Raw genomic sequence first — 14,670 nt, 5'->3', positions numbered from 1 at the left:
CAAGGTTACTAAATGAAAAAGACTGATCACATTTCCATTTACAGGAGATAGCATTTCTTTTGATTTTACTGACACTTGTTCATAGATGAAGTATGCTAAAAACATTTCCCACATCAATAACTAAAGAACTTACTTGATTTTTTGAATCCAGATGCAATAGTCTGTAATGAAGAGATCATTAAGGATGTAGGCAGGGTCACTCTCCATAAAAATCTTGTGAATGTCCAGCAGACACTTCAAAACTGCAGCTTTTCCTGGAAACAGATTTTTATTTTTGTAATTCACTAGAAACCATAATAGATAATCTTTACCATCTTCTCACCTTTGAGGTTTTAATAACCACGCTATCTACAACTATCTTGTAACGTGAAGTTGATTCACAGTCTCAGAACAGCAGTAATATGACTATGCCCTTTAGTATCCACATCTATGTGGATGTGGAGCCTCTGAATTCAGTAGGAATCTCTGCAAGACTGAAGCCTCAAGGCATAGTCATGCGTGTAATTCTCTACAGCTGAAGAAGCCCCCTCCCCCAGGTGTTCCAGTTGTCTGAGCTGTGCCGGCCCAGACTTTAGCACAGTCATACAGTGCACCATACTGAAAAAAAAAAAAAAGAAAAAAAAGGGCAAGCTGAAAAGTAACTCACAAATAACAAAAAGTTATGCCCCATCATTTATCTGAAGAAAGGGAAAACCTATTTTCCTGTATACCTGCACAAATACCTGTGTTGGAAAATAGTTAGGTTGGGAACACACAGCCCACAGCAGGATTAAGCACGCAGGAACCACAGCAATTGTGTAAGCCAATGTAAGCGATGCCATTGCCTAACATCTAACCATTGCCTTAAATTAAGCAGAAGTTTTCCTACTTCTGCTAGTTACAGAATAATTTGGCAAATTGAGACCCCAGGAAGAAAACCTCACTTCAGGCTCAAGAAGGTGCCATTTGACATACAGTTGATAAATGCAGTTAAAGATTAAAAACTTGAATGTTTTCTCATTCCACAACCAGAAATCTTTTTGTAGTCGGTTTAATTTTCTTCACATGCAACAGTGTTTATGAAGAAAAGAACTGATTAATGTAACCTCCAATCAGCTGGAATCTCCTCCCTTGGTTTGCTGGTGAAAGTTGCTAAAGGGTTAAGTGCTGGAGCACTAAAAAAATAAAAATAATTATTTTCACTGTTTAATGCAGGGAAAAAAAAAAAACATTCAAATGAAAACAACCACTACTGCAAATGGAATCTAATAACCCTCTCCCAAGAGGCTGGCTCCTCCTAGGCTATGAAACCTGAACATGGATGAAATTACATTTTACAGATTAAAAAAAAAAAAAAAAAAAAAAAAAAAGATCAGAACTCCCCCTGCTGTTCAAGCACAAAATTTATTTGTTTGTTTTTAAGTAATTCCATGCTGAAAAAATATAGACAGAGAATGAAAGCTAAAGGATGTGGAAGATGGCAATAAGGAGAAAGAATGTGGAAGGTAAAAAGCCATGGCAAACAGAACTGAAAAACCCCACTGGTTTGGAAGAGACGAGCTGAAGAAAAGTCAGGAAAGAAAATATAAAATCCCAAATATAAATGATGAACTTTTAGATTGTATCACCGTCAATGCTTATTAAGCCAAGCTTGTCAAACTTAACTATTTTAACTAAAAAGAAGTGTGCTCTTTTAAAAAGAAATGATATGTGGGATTAAAATTTTGCTAATTTTTTAAGGTTCTAGCTGTCAAGCTGCCAGCCCGCACCATTTACAATATCCACTACTGTTACTCATCTGCCAAGTAACAATGTAAATTAGTGACTATAACACTAATTCTCAATAAAAAGTAGTCTTTCTTCATAAATTAAAGATCATAGTAGCTTAATGATCCTCTAATCAGAGGGGTTGAAAATCTAGTCAGACTTAATAAAATAGGGAACCCTACATACAAGCAAACACATGGAGCACAGCAAACTACCAAACTTCTGCTTGCAGAATATGCATCTTATACATGCACCCTATAAACAAGAAGTCCCTACACAAAACTGCATTTAACTCCTTACCACAGCAATAAAAAATAAGAGCTGAAGAGCAAACACTATTTAAGCCTTAATGTAGGATATTCTGTAACATACAGATGATTCTTGGCCTATTTCTGTGAAATTTCATACTGTAGGTTCTGCCCTTGGATATCTGCTTCAGTCTTCAGTAGACATCTGGTCTTAACTTTCAGGCTGTGGTTATGTATTCAGTAATATTACTACTTACACTGGCTTAAGTACTCTCTGTTACACTCCTTTGCCGCCTCCTCTTCCACAGCTCTTTGTGATGTGCCAGTGCAAGTATTTGTGAAACCATACAGTGAACTGGATCAGAGAACTGATAAAGCAAAAAGATGAACAGGCTAGGGGCTTTTTTGGCAGCTATGTTGGTCCAACTCACTGAAAGGATGTCTATCAAAGCAAACTTAAAATGTGTTAGTTTTAAAGGTCTTACTTCTTTTATAGCCCTAGGATTGTCATTTTTTTAAATTCACTGTATAATGGAGTTAAGAAAACCATGGAATAGAAGATGAAGACATGCCAATGATAACCGGTTTCATTTTCTTCACATAGCTTAAAGAGGCAAGCACATTTAAGTTTAAGGGTGAAGAAGAAAAATTGTCTATTTAGAAAAACAGCAATAAATGTTTAAGAGCAGGCACAAGAAACTTTGATAATCATCTCAGGCAAATATGTATGGTTTATTTTTAAGTCAGTTTTTGCATATCTTCTGTGTAAAGTTAGAGCTCTGCATTATACTGATCAATAAACACACTGCTTTTTGTGTACAGATACTATTGCCTGATTATTCAAAAGCAAAACCCGTTATATATAAAAGTACAAACAAAAATATTCCAACTTATGTAACAGAATAAAACATATATTTGATCTTCTAACTATTAACATTTAAAATGTAGAACTTAAAAGTGTATGACTTAAGACAGACTCTACTACCCTCTATTTTTTGATGTGAAGAGCTGTGTTAGAGATAAAGGAGGACAACAACCAACTTGACATTGGGATATACTGCAAGATGGGATACCAAATCTAAGTATTAACCCATTGTTTTTCTGAGACAAAGGGTTTTCTTTTCCTGACATTAGAAATCATTACACTGCTGTTGGGGAGAGGATGAGCTTTAACTTCAGAGAAAAAGCAGCAAAGAGGCTGAGCAGACAAGGCAAAAATCATAGAAGCATATGTCTGCAGATCACTGGATTCTTCTGGAGTTCATTGCTATGACAGCTGGCAGATGACAGCCCACAACTTGAATTCTACAGTTTCAGAAATCCAGTTCTCTTTCCACAGATTAGTTCAAAAAAAGAATACAATTTGACCCTAGTTCTATATCTGCCATTTAATACAATAACCTACTGATTTCACAGCATCAGGAAATTCTACCAGCTTTCATATTGAGTATTTGGAAGCAAAGGAAATTAATAGTCCCATCATTCTATTTTACATTAAGTCATTTTTCCTGCAGACTTCTGTATGTTTTTTCCACATTTTCAAGAAGGAGGAGCATTTATCTAAACATAAACTGAACTTTGCTGTCTCATTAAAAAGAGTGAAGAACAGCACTCTTAAAAACAAGAGAAGAACTCTTATGGCCTTTTAAATGAAAACGTCCTGGTAATAACTTACCCAGCTAGGCAACAGTACTATCTCTTTTTAATGGGTAATTATAGAATCCTTAATCTATTAGTGGTAACTTCTGTATGGAAAGAAGCAAAGCATATTTGATGTTGCAGAAAAGAGCACAAATGAGTTTCCTTTTCATTATTAGCTCATAGATGGTAACTTCCAAATTAGTACTACGCAATGGTAACACAGTGTCAGTAAATACTGAGAGAACCAGCCCACACCACTTATTATAAATCTACTGAAAAGAAAAAGGGCTCCATATATTTACATAAAACCCACACCTGATAAACTTTTGTTAGTCAACTGTCAAATGCAGTATATACATTTTGTTGGAAATAGCACTGTAGCTGGATGTACCACTGCACTTCATACACTTTTTAAATCCTATCCAAAGAACAGATAAATACAGTAGATATCCTAGATAACTATGCTGAATTTTGAACAGTTTTGCTGAGGTATTTCAAGTATTATAGATCACTAAAACAGCATATGAAAAAATCTGCTGAGGACCTCAACATTAATCAGCTTAATGCATTTGCCTTACAATTAACACTTTGTTAGGAAGTCTTAATTCAAAATAAGAAGTGTTTCAACCCCACGCAAGGATCCTTAATAGCTTAAAAATGCAGTATCCTGTACCTCGGAAGTGATCCACCATCATAGCACTAATGTTTTTAAAGTCAAGTTATATAACTTTAGGCACAACAATTCAGTCCCATCAGAATTCTTTACTATTTTTAAATAAATTAGTTTACTGTGCTTATTATTACTATTATCGAAACATTGTATTATACTATGTCCCAGCTTCTGTTACCAGCATCCTGAAAGAAACCCCAATCAGGATGAGGCCAACTCAAACTGATTCTTAAGTTAAACACCAGTCCTCTTGCATCTGCATGAAAAGGAACAGTTTTGTGGTACTACTTAATTGCATTCATTATCTGTTACTTGACAGTCATTTTTACCTATGTTCATCACGCATGTATTGCAATACATCACAAACTGGTGAGGCATTATTTCCAGTCAACAATGAGGGTAACAGAGTATTTAATGCTGTAACTACCATGCTCTGCACATTGCATAGTTTGCTAAGTATTTTGTAAAAACAGGAATTCCTCAAAAGCATGACTCAACTTCCACTGAAGTTTGAAGGAGGAAACATTTTGACTGAACAAATGTGCCTTGACAGTACAAGCATTATCTACAAATCTATTTCTTTTAAGAATACATAGACACACTTCCCCCCCCCCCCCCCCCAAACTTGTGATTATAGACAGGTAATACATCCATTTTATATCTTCCCCAATTCTTTGGTAGTTAGCTACTTAAAAAAACTTAGCGCTTTTCACACTATACACACACCGTAATAGTAAGTACTAATTTGATGCACAAACCCCAGAACTTTCAGAAGCTAACATTAATTACCATTACCTTTATCATTACACTGCTAACTTGCTAACGCCCCTCCCAACAGATTTATGCCCACATGAAGGAAGGTATTTGTGTCCGCTTCCCAGGCAGCCCCTGGAGATTATCATGGCTCACACTCAAGGTAGTGTCCTCTTCTGCACTATTAACAACTCCAGTTGAAGTGGACACGCATTCTTCTTTCTTGAGGCTTGCACGTGCCTTTTCAGCATCTCGAAGATCCACAGCCAGCTCTGCGGAGGCAGCCGGTCGGACCATCCTGCACCGTTTCCCAGGCAACCAGCACAGCACAGAACGAAGCCAGACCTGCTGCATTTCTTAACTTCTGCTGCTGCTTCTAAACCATTCTAACCATCAACTAAAGAAAGCTGAATTTCTTTTAAAGCTTATGGCAGTAATTTTTATGCAAATCACTGAGGTCAGAAAAAGCAAGGCTAGCCTATCTCTTGTCCCAGTAGAGAATGAGTTAGCATACTTCCCCAGAGAAGACAGGGACTTGGCTGTTGGAGCAAGACCATCACAGGCGACACAAGGAGACAATGACGATGAGCACTACTGGGGCCACTGGGTTTTAAAAGCAGAGGGTAAGGAGGCAACAGCAGCCGCATATCCAACACAGGAGGATGGAGTAGGAAACCTGACACACAGTTATTGTAGATGCCACCTCCCTTACCAAACTACTGAAAATGTTTCATTGGATCATCGAATGTTCACTCCAATACCATTTTCCATCATAACATCAAGAGAAAAGCAAACGGCTTACATTTCACGTACTATCCTCTTAAGAAAAAAGTCTAAAAGGCTGGCAGCGCTGTATGATTTCCGTTTTGTTAACGGAATTTCATTTTCACACTTATGAACATCAGCATAAGCCAGTGGAGATAAGTAAAGAGGGACAGCGTGTATCTTCCCCCTGAAACTTCACTACCCGACTGTTATAATGTAAATGGTATTTTGAATCATCAATAGTTTTTGGCAGTAAGAGAGATTAATATTGCCATTTGTGGTTTGTTGGGTTTTTTTAAATCCTACAACTCAAAAGCACTGAAAATAAACCACCAAAGTGCTGTTTCTCAGTGATTCTTCTGTCCAGAAAAAAAAGAAATCATCTAACACCGAATGCTTTTTTTGAAAATACTAACTCACAATAAACAGAAAAGTTGCAAGTAACTTTAACAACCCAAGATACAAACATGGTTGTGTATAACTGCACAACTGAAGCTGGAATAACTATAGGTTTGAAAGTTTGTACTATTACATGAAAGCTATCTGGGATAAAGAGGGAATATATAAAAAGAATGTTGCTGCTGAAAGAATAATTTGCAGTCATTAAGATGACGACAGCTCCACTCCTGAATGTGAAACAAAACAAAGCTACAGATGTGTAGTCAGTTTTTTATTCTTCAGTTTTAAATGTTGGGGGTTTTTAAAATTTTATTTATTTATTTTTTCAACAGAATAGCTTTCATGGTATTCACTGCTTGTTTTTTATGAACAGCTCTACTTGGCTGTTATTTAGAACTGTGTTTTTTATGAACAGCTCTACTTGGCTGTTATTTAGAACTGTCTTATTTTCCTAATAACAAGCAGAAAACTAAGATAACATACGCAAGTCAGAGATTTTGGCCTCTTAAGAGAGAAAAGTTACACAGAACGTACTAAATGAACAATGATCCAAAACAAGTTTTGATGCTGATACAAATTCAGGATTTCTGTTCTTCCCAGACTACCACTGAACTTAGCACAGAGTCATCTCAACCATTTTGCCTCAATCCCACAAAGAACTGTAACACTGAATGTGAACCACAGAACTAGTCCTTGCCCTCAAATATGTGATTCTGAATGACAATACTAAACTGGCACACACAATGGAACAGCTTAGGAATTAAGATAGCTAGATGTCAACTATAGTTATTTTGAACAGGAAAAAAAGAAAATAGTTAATAGACTGGCTCAGTTTAACAAACAAAACAAAACCCCAGAATATCTAATACTAGAAAAACAAACTGGCAAGGAAAGCAGGAATTCAACATTAGGGTAAGCTTCCTTTCTGTCAAAATCCTAACATCACTGACAAGGGTTAATTAAAACAACAGTTCTTCCAAACAGTAAATCACACAGGGAAGCTGCCCAGATTTGTAACTACAAAACCATGATGAGCAGAACTTAATCAAACAGAACAGTTGGAACAACTGAAGATGATGATGCTTTAAAAGCTTCCTTTAGACAGAGACAAATCATGGAAGTTATCAGAAATCCTTCCAATCTTTTTTAACAGGGCTTCAGTCAGGTAATTAAAGAACACAAAGAACAACAAGACTGCTGCTATACTTATAACAATTAAGTGACGCTGCTTTGAAATAAAAACTTAGACACCTTTAGAATAGGGTCTAAAAAAAATTACAGTATCTAACCTACTGGAACAAAATCTTCATTAAAATGTCCTTTTCCAACAGAAAAAATCTCTTTACAGACAAATACAGTATAAAGAAAAATACTTTCAAGACCTTTTCCCTAAAGCTTTGCAAATCACAGTTGGACTATCCTGATTTACCAAGATACAGGATCTGATCAAAGATTTTTCTAAGGATGAGACATTCATAACATTTCTTCTGGGCAGATCTTCTGGCGTGAAAAACACAGCTGAATTTACACCACAGCTGCATGTATTACCCGCTGGCTAATAAATGAGCTGCTTCAGGGGCTTCTTCCTGGTAAGGACACTAATTTTGTTCTCTTCTCTCCCCAGCCCCATTTTCACAAAGCTGCAAGGTGTCCAGAAATGTCGATATCTATCAAGTTTGGGTGAAACTGGCCAAAGGATTCATAAGTTATTAAAATAACCAGACATACAAACAACGTGGCTATATCGGCATCACTTGCCAACCCCTGAAAAACTTACCTAGTTGCAGTATCATGACTGTATCACTGAATGCACGTGTCACTAATCCAAAATGTCTGTGTAAGGGATAGCATAGCACTCTTCTTCCAAAAGATACCAGGACGTCATGAATGCTAGCGAAACTCTGTGTATCAGTGAAAAATCTGAATTAGTTTGTGTGCTTTTCAATACAAAGAATTAGGTTTTCATTTGTTTTCCTTTAAGGAAAAAAGTCACAGCAGAATAGAAAAAAGCACACTTTTATATATCATGTATCTAAAAATCTGTATTTTAATAGACGTGGAAATCAAGACATTAAATAGAAACAAGGCACTGCACAATTAGTTTGCATGGCAGGATAACAGAAGTCCTATACCTTTTGGTGGTTTTGAATTTAAAAAAAAAGAATGTAGAGAACATTAGAATAAAACATCTAACTCAAGACTTTTCCTTCTTTAGATTAAAGCAATAAATTACATCTGTCCCACATTATTATATCTATTAAGGGGAAGCTATAAAAAGCCTTTTAAGAATAAAGAAAAATTAAAACCACATGATATTAACAAAATACATGTGTACATGTAAGATCTTTAAAAATGATACATGACTCTGCTTTTCATGAAAATTATAGATATTCAAGACAGGGATAAATATATCTGCCTAGGGAAGGCAGTTCATTGTCCTCCTTTACAAGTGAGGAAGACCTCTAATTTACTCAGGCCAGAGGCATTAATGAGTTATTAAAGACTCTCCTAAGACAGTGATTTCCTTTCCAGCTTTCACTTTTCAAGACAAAATATTCCATTTATGAATTCAAATAAAAATACCTATTTCATCTTGAACTCTCAATTTATTAAAATTAATAAAAACACTTTGCTGACAGCCAGCACTTTTTTGCATTATATGACTACCTCAACTCATTTTTCATTTTAATGGATCGCTGGTAAGCATTTAAATCATTTATGTTTTGTTATTTAATATTTAGAGTCTAAGGTGTGCACATGTCATGCACAGCAAAATGGCAGTCAGTTCAAACAAACCATAGCTGAGGCAATTTTGTTTACAGATTGATGAAAACACCCGCCTCTACATGGTTTGTATAACAGATATAGTTATTAACAGCTTGGTGCCAGGAGACTGAATTTTCTGGGTGTGAAATATACTGTTGGCACAGGCTGCGCCAAGAACTGCTATATTATAGGATAAGCACATGCAGAAAACCCCTTCCCTATGTTAGGATATGGATCTGAAAAAAATTGGAGAGTTAAGGCAATCACTGCATTTTAACTGCACTCCTTTGTGACTTGCTACTGCAGAACATTCAATTGGAAACAAATTAAAAATAACAGATCTAGAAAACCAGCTGTCACTGAACAGGTTTATATATCACATTTGCCACTACTAGAAACGTTTGAAGGACTGAACCCCAGAATCCTGTCAAATTTCATTTTTGATCCTGCAAACTGAGACTTGGCTCAGTAATTTCAGGAATGAGGATGGGACAGTTCTTTCTAGCCTGCTGCCATCATAAGAAATTATGGATTACAGGCCAGGTAAAGTCCCTTCCACTTCCAGCTCTGTAACAACTTAATTACACAGGCTTGCATGCCTTCAGTAAACAATCTGAAAGTGCAGAGAATAGAATTTGGTTTGTTTCCTGTAGTCTATGTTGGTTTTAACAGGCTGGCAGCAACTAAACAAACAGGGATGTGGCAATAACACTGAAAAGAAGGGACAGGTAAAGCCACATATGTCCACTAACTAACTCTGCAAGAAACCCAAACCAAAAGTATTCAGCACATGTCTGAAAGATCACACAATCATTAAAGCCTTAATGAGACAACAGTTCTACAACTATAGAACTGAGGTCTTTTTGCTACAAGAATGTGGAATTCAGCTTCTCCATGATAGGTGGAAAAAAAATCCCAAACCACCATCTTTTGATTGAATTCTAAGAGCTTTTCCTATCATTGGGTTTGCATTTACTTCTGGGCTTCCCAGTTCTACTCTCCGATGTACTCTGAAGCCACACAGCAGAATGGCGGAGAAGCCAGGAGCCACCTGGTATGCAGCCAAGAAAAAGAGCAAGCTAGAAGTGCAGAGTGATGAACTAGGAAGGCTGAAGAAAGGCTCAGCAGTCAAAACCCCCAGAAGTGAACAATAAGCTGCTTTATTAAGGCCTGCCATCTTCAAGAGTTATTAAAGCATATATCTGAGGTAGGGCTTAAAGGACAGACACAAGAACACTAAGAAATTACATTCCCTGCTTTTTATGCCCTTTCTATTTTAACTTGCGTTAGCCAGTTAAAACGGGAAGATATCTGTAACTTCTGATCAAGGAGCTGGAAGGCTATGTTTTCTTGCCCTAAGCATGGAGTTTCACACACATACTGTGGACATATGTGAGGAATAATTAGTTACTTCCTAAATAAAGGTCAGGACTTGTGAATCAAGCCCAGGAGCTACGGACAGCATGTAGACGAGCAGCTTTTTCATAGTGCCTATCCTTAGCTTTTCCAGAATGGGCCAGAAGGCAGCCCAGCACCCAGACAGACAAGAGGTCATACTCCAGCCTCTGGAGGTTACTAGTAGCCAGGAGCCCAGAAGTCACAATCAATTTTTTGTAACATTTCTTAAAAAGACAACATACACTTTAATTCATCTTTAATACTGCAAGAGTAAGCTTCCCACAAAAGCAACATCCAACACCAAAAACAAATAATAAAGCAAACACATAATGCAAAACTTAAGTTTTTAACTTACCTCCAGCCAGCACAATGTTGCACTCAATTTCCTGATGTTCCAAGATGATTCAACCTGATTTTAAGAGGAGACTGTAAAACAAGTATTATCTAATTCAACATTCAAGACTGCTGGCAAACTATTTAAGATAACATTCTGGCAGCAATTTAAGAACCTTTGTGAATATGAAACAGTAATTATATTATGGGCATTGAAATGGCCACAGGACAGCGTTAAAAACTATATTGCAATGCAGATGTTAAATAACTGAATTGGTTTCTGTATTGGGAATATCTAGCTCACGCACAAAGCCTTTAAAATACAATAGCAATCACAGAAAAATGGTATTTTGGTGGAATTCTGCCCCTTTCCACCAAGCAACAGAAACGTGAATCAACAAAGCTCAAGCTAAAATGCCTTGTTCTGTGAAAACAGCTCAAGAGTTTTGGCTTTTAGAGAGGGTCCTAAAGCCAGCAGTACATGTAAAATGTCATGATTTTTAAAATGTGACAGATTCATAGTATTTGTGCGGTAATGCGGTCTAGTGGGATGGTGACGGTAAAAAGCCAGGAAGCCTTGATCTATAATCCTGGCTCTATTAAAGATCTGTGTGGCCTGAATGTCTTGGTTTTCCTATTTAAAAAAAAAAAAAAAAAAGAAAAAAACAAAAGAAAAAACACACCCCAGTGTTTTCTCCACATACACCACACAGTTATTCCAAAGATCAATAAAGAATTGTACAATTGTGTTCCTCTCATGTTTGCAATTTTATGCAACACTAACACGCAATACAACAACCAACCTAGATTATTCTGTTGAATACGCAGGTGTGGACTTTTCTGCCTGACATTCTAAAATCCATGCCCTGCAATTCAGTCTGATTAAGACAGAATGGTTTTGATTACATGTTCCAATATTTCGATTAAAAGTATTGAGAAAACATCTCACTGGTTAGTATCAGCAGAGGAGATGCTAGGCAGAAAGTTGTATCTGGGAAGCAAGTCCACTTCAAAAAGGCAAGCTATCCACAGAACAGCATGAAATCCATTCTAAACTTATGCTATTTTCTCAATTCTTTATATCCTGTAAAAAGCCTAGGATACAGAACAGAAAATAAAGCTGGCTGCTGCTTGTGTAAGAGATGGGCAAACACCAGAATCCTGAAAATGGAAACATGCCTTCCTACTTCCCTTCAGTGTTTGAATACTAGAAAAAGAGAACTCTGCATTAGGATTTTTTTAAATGTGTGTCAATTTTAAAAATTTTAAATGCCTTACTCTAGTTTGCAGAATACCTCAAGAAACACCTTCTACACTCAGTGCATAAGCTTTAAAAAAAACCCCAAAACCAAACCCACAAAAAAAACTAAAAAAAATCAGTTTAGTTAAAAGCATATAAAGGTAGCCTATACAAAATACTAAATACATACTTTCAGTCCTACATATTTAATGATTTCCCATGCTTTTTCAGAAACCAAATCAGCAGTGGTGTTATTACAAACACACCTATTATGGCACTGTCCAAAAAACAGAAGGAAGAACCATCAATATAAAAGAACAGTTATTTTGTGAAATCTGCATTTACATAATTCGAGACATATCACAATGCAAAACAAATCAGAAACAAACAGAATTGTCTGGAGTCTCCTACAACTCCACTTCTCTCCTACAGCTAAAATGCTGCTCCAGGAGAACAGAAGTATTTAGAAATCATATTAATCCCCACATGCATCCCAACAGCTCAATCTAGAGATACAAAGTCTTTCATTTTAACTTACTCAATTATATATTTTTAATGCTTGGAAGCAAGTTCACTTCAAAAGGTAAGTTTCCTAAATGACAGTACAGGGTCCAGCACTAGGTTCCTAAAACATACTAAAGTTTTGGGGGGTTATTTTTTTAACTTACATTCTTGTCTCCTTCATTGACACAGATTTCATAGCAATATGCCAGAATGATATCAATTAAACCAAGATATACATGATGACGGCTTCTTTTATCCAGAAGATAAGATTTATTTGTGAACTTTCTCAGCTGCTCTCTCTCTTCCTCAGAGAAGACAACTATAAAAAGTAAGAGGATAATTGATTATGAATTTAAAGCTGGCACATTCATTTTAATAGGGGGTAATACTACTTCAACAGTCTCTTTAAAAAGAAGTGTATAACTAATCACAAGTCACTCATCACTCAAGAAAAAGCCTAAATCATCCTTACTTTCATTTTTAACTTTTATTAAACTCTGATACATTCCTTTCAAAGTCAAGTTCTAGCCCTGCAATGTAGTGCATATACACACTGGCAATTCTGAACCCCTCTGAAAGTGCCAAGGATTTCTGTGGATGCCTGGGTATCTTATAGAGAGATAAGCGCACAATCAGGATCTGAGTAAACTGAAGTTTCTTAAGTCCACGTTGTATGGGATAAAAATAAGAAAACAGGGTAACAAAGCCATGTATTTTCTTACTGTAGAAAAGGGTAAGAACTAAAGAAATGGGGGGGGGGGGGGGGGGGGGGGAGGTGCAATTCTGCATTTCCAAGCCTCATCAATTTCAACTCATGACCTAGGCATGATTTAGGAGCTTCGTTTATGCTGCCTGATAACATCCTTCCAGTGCCTGGGGAAGATCAGAGAAAGATCAAAATCCTATTCCCACCAATGTTGGTATGAAAGCTGCATCTCCTTCCAAAGAGCTGCGGCATCCACCATCAGTGACCATCATATTTTGCTTATCTTTAGTGTACCTCATTAGTTAAGAATGGCTATACTGAGCCAACCCAAAGAATCTTCTCACCCAGTACTTTGTCTTTGGGATGCATAAGGAAGATGGCAACAACAACATAGCAGGCATGCTGTGACAATGCATCAAAGTATTTCTCTAGCAAACAGTGGTATAGACGTGGATAGCTAAGATTGAATATTGAATGGTAACCCTTCTGAAGAATACTTAAAATACTTCAGAAAGGACGGCAGAATTGCCTTGGAATAACAGTAGAGATTAAGTAGATAACTGACTAGAAGCCATCCCTGTACAAACTCAAAGTAAATCAAGAAGCCATTTAGTACCATTAAAACAGCCAGAAGCCAGAGCTAAGAGATTTTCATCCAGGCTGCATGGAGTGCAGGCATTCCATATCAACAGGCTCTGATTTACTAAAAAGGATAGATGTAGTGAGCATATTTTGGTCACACCACAGAAGACAGTTACAGGCACAAGGTGACTTGACAAGAGAAAGATGTGTTACTAGCTTGACGGCTGATGCTTTGCTGCATTGATGAAGTCCCACTCCATGATTTGTTCAAGCACCAGTAACACAGGAACCAGCCTGAGTTTAAAATACCACTCGTTGTTGAAGGAGATTTCTCTGAGGACAAGCCTAATGCAGCACTCTTGTTACATCTTCAAAATAAACCTTAAGTGCTAGGGGTAGATACATGATGCACCCCTTAACTCACTGAATTTTAATTATTTATTCTTGAGGGGGACAAAACCAAAACCTTACAATTAATATCGAAATTTCTGTTCAATTATTCTTTTACCACTCCTTTTCTGAGTCACTATGTTCTGGCATACTTAGCTGGGGGCAGAGCAAAGCTGTAGGCAAGATGTAGAAACTTAAAAATGTAAAACAATTAATGGTTAACACACTTAAGATGAGTATGTGACACTGGCTAAGCATTAATACATTCATCACTCCTGATAAAGCACCTGAAAAGTCCTTGCTAGCCAGGCAGAGAGCTGGGAGGACAGCCTTTGTGGCTCCCTGAGACAGATCCTTGAATATTGCTGAGCCGCCATCTTCTGCCATCTTCATCAGCACTAACAACTTGACCTGGTAGCCCAACAATTCCTGCCCCAGCTTGGTTCCCTGTTTTTCCAGTTTAGGATTTTATATCTTCCACATTGGTATCTTCCTCTGGAATCCCTGAGCTACTAATGATCCTGTCTCA

At 37.0% G+C, this 14,670-nt stretch overlaps 1 protein-coding gene across 4 annotated transcripts in view; it reads right to left on the bottom strand.

The window, feature by feature from the left end:
* Nucleotides 1-14,670, bottom strand: part of SHQ1 (SHQ1, H/ACA ribonucleoprotein assembly factor) — a 55,302-nt gene that overhangs the window by 22,474 nt on the left and 18,158 nt on the right. For all 4 annotated transcript variants that reach the window (XM_075052839.1, XM_075052837.1, XM_075052836.1 and 1 more), the window contains exons 8-11: nt 12,628-12,782; nt 10,742-10,795; nt 8,000-8,123; nt 134-254 (exon numbers count right to left, since the gene is read on the bottom strand). In XM_075052839.1, the coding sequence (XP_074908940.1) occupies nt 134-254; nt 8,000-8,123; nt 10,742-10,795; nt 12,628-12,782 (454 nt within the window). The remainder of the gene's footprint in view (nt 1-133; nt 255-7,999; nt 8,124-10,741; nt 10,796-12,627; nt 12,783-14,670) is intronic.

The sequence above is a fragment of the Buteo buteo genome, chromosome 21 (genome assembly GCF_964188355.1).
Source record: "Buteo buteo chromosome 21, bButBut1.hap1.1, whole genome shotgun sequence".
NCBI lineage: Eukaryota > Metazoa > Chordata > Aves > Accipitriformes > Accipitridae > Buteo > Buteo buteo.
The sequence above is the reverse complement of the archived record's forward strand: the minus strand, read 5'-3'. Positions and strand labels throughout refer to the sequence as shown.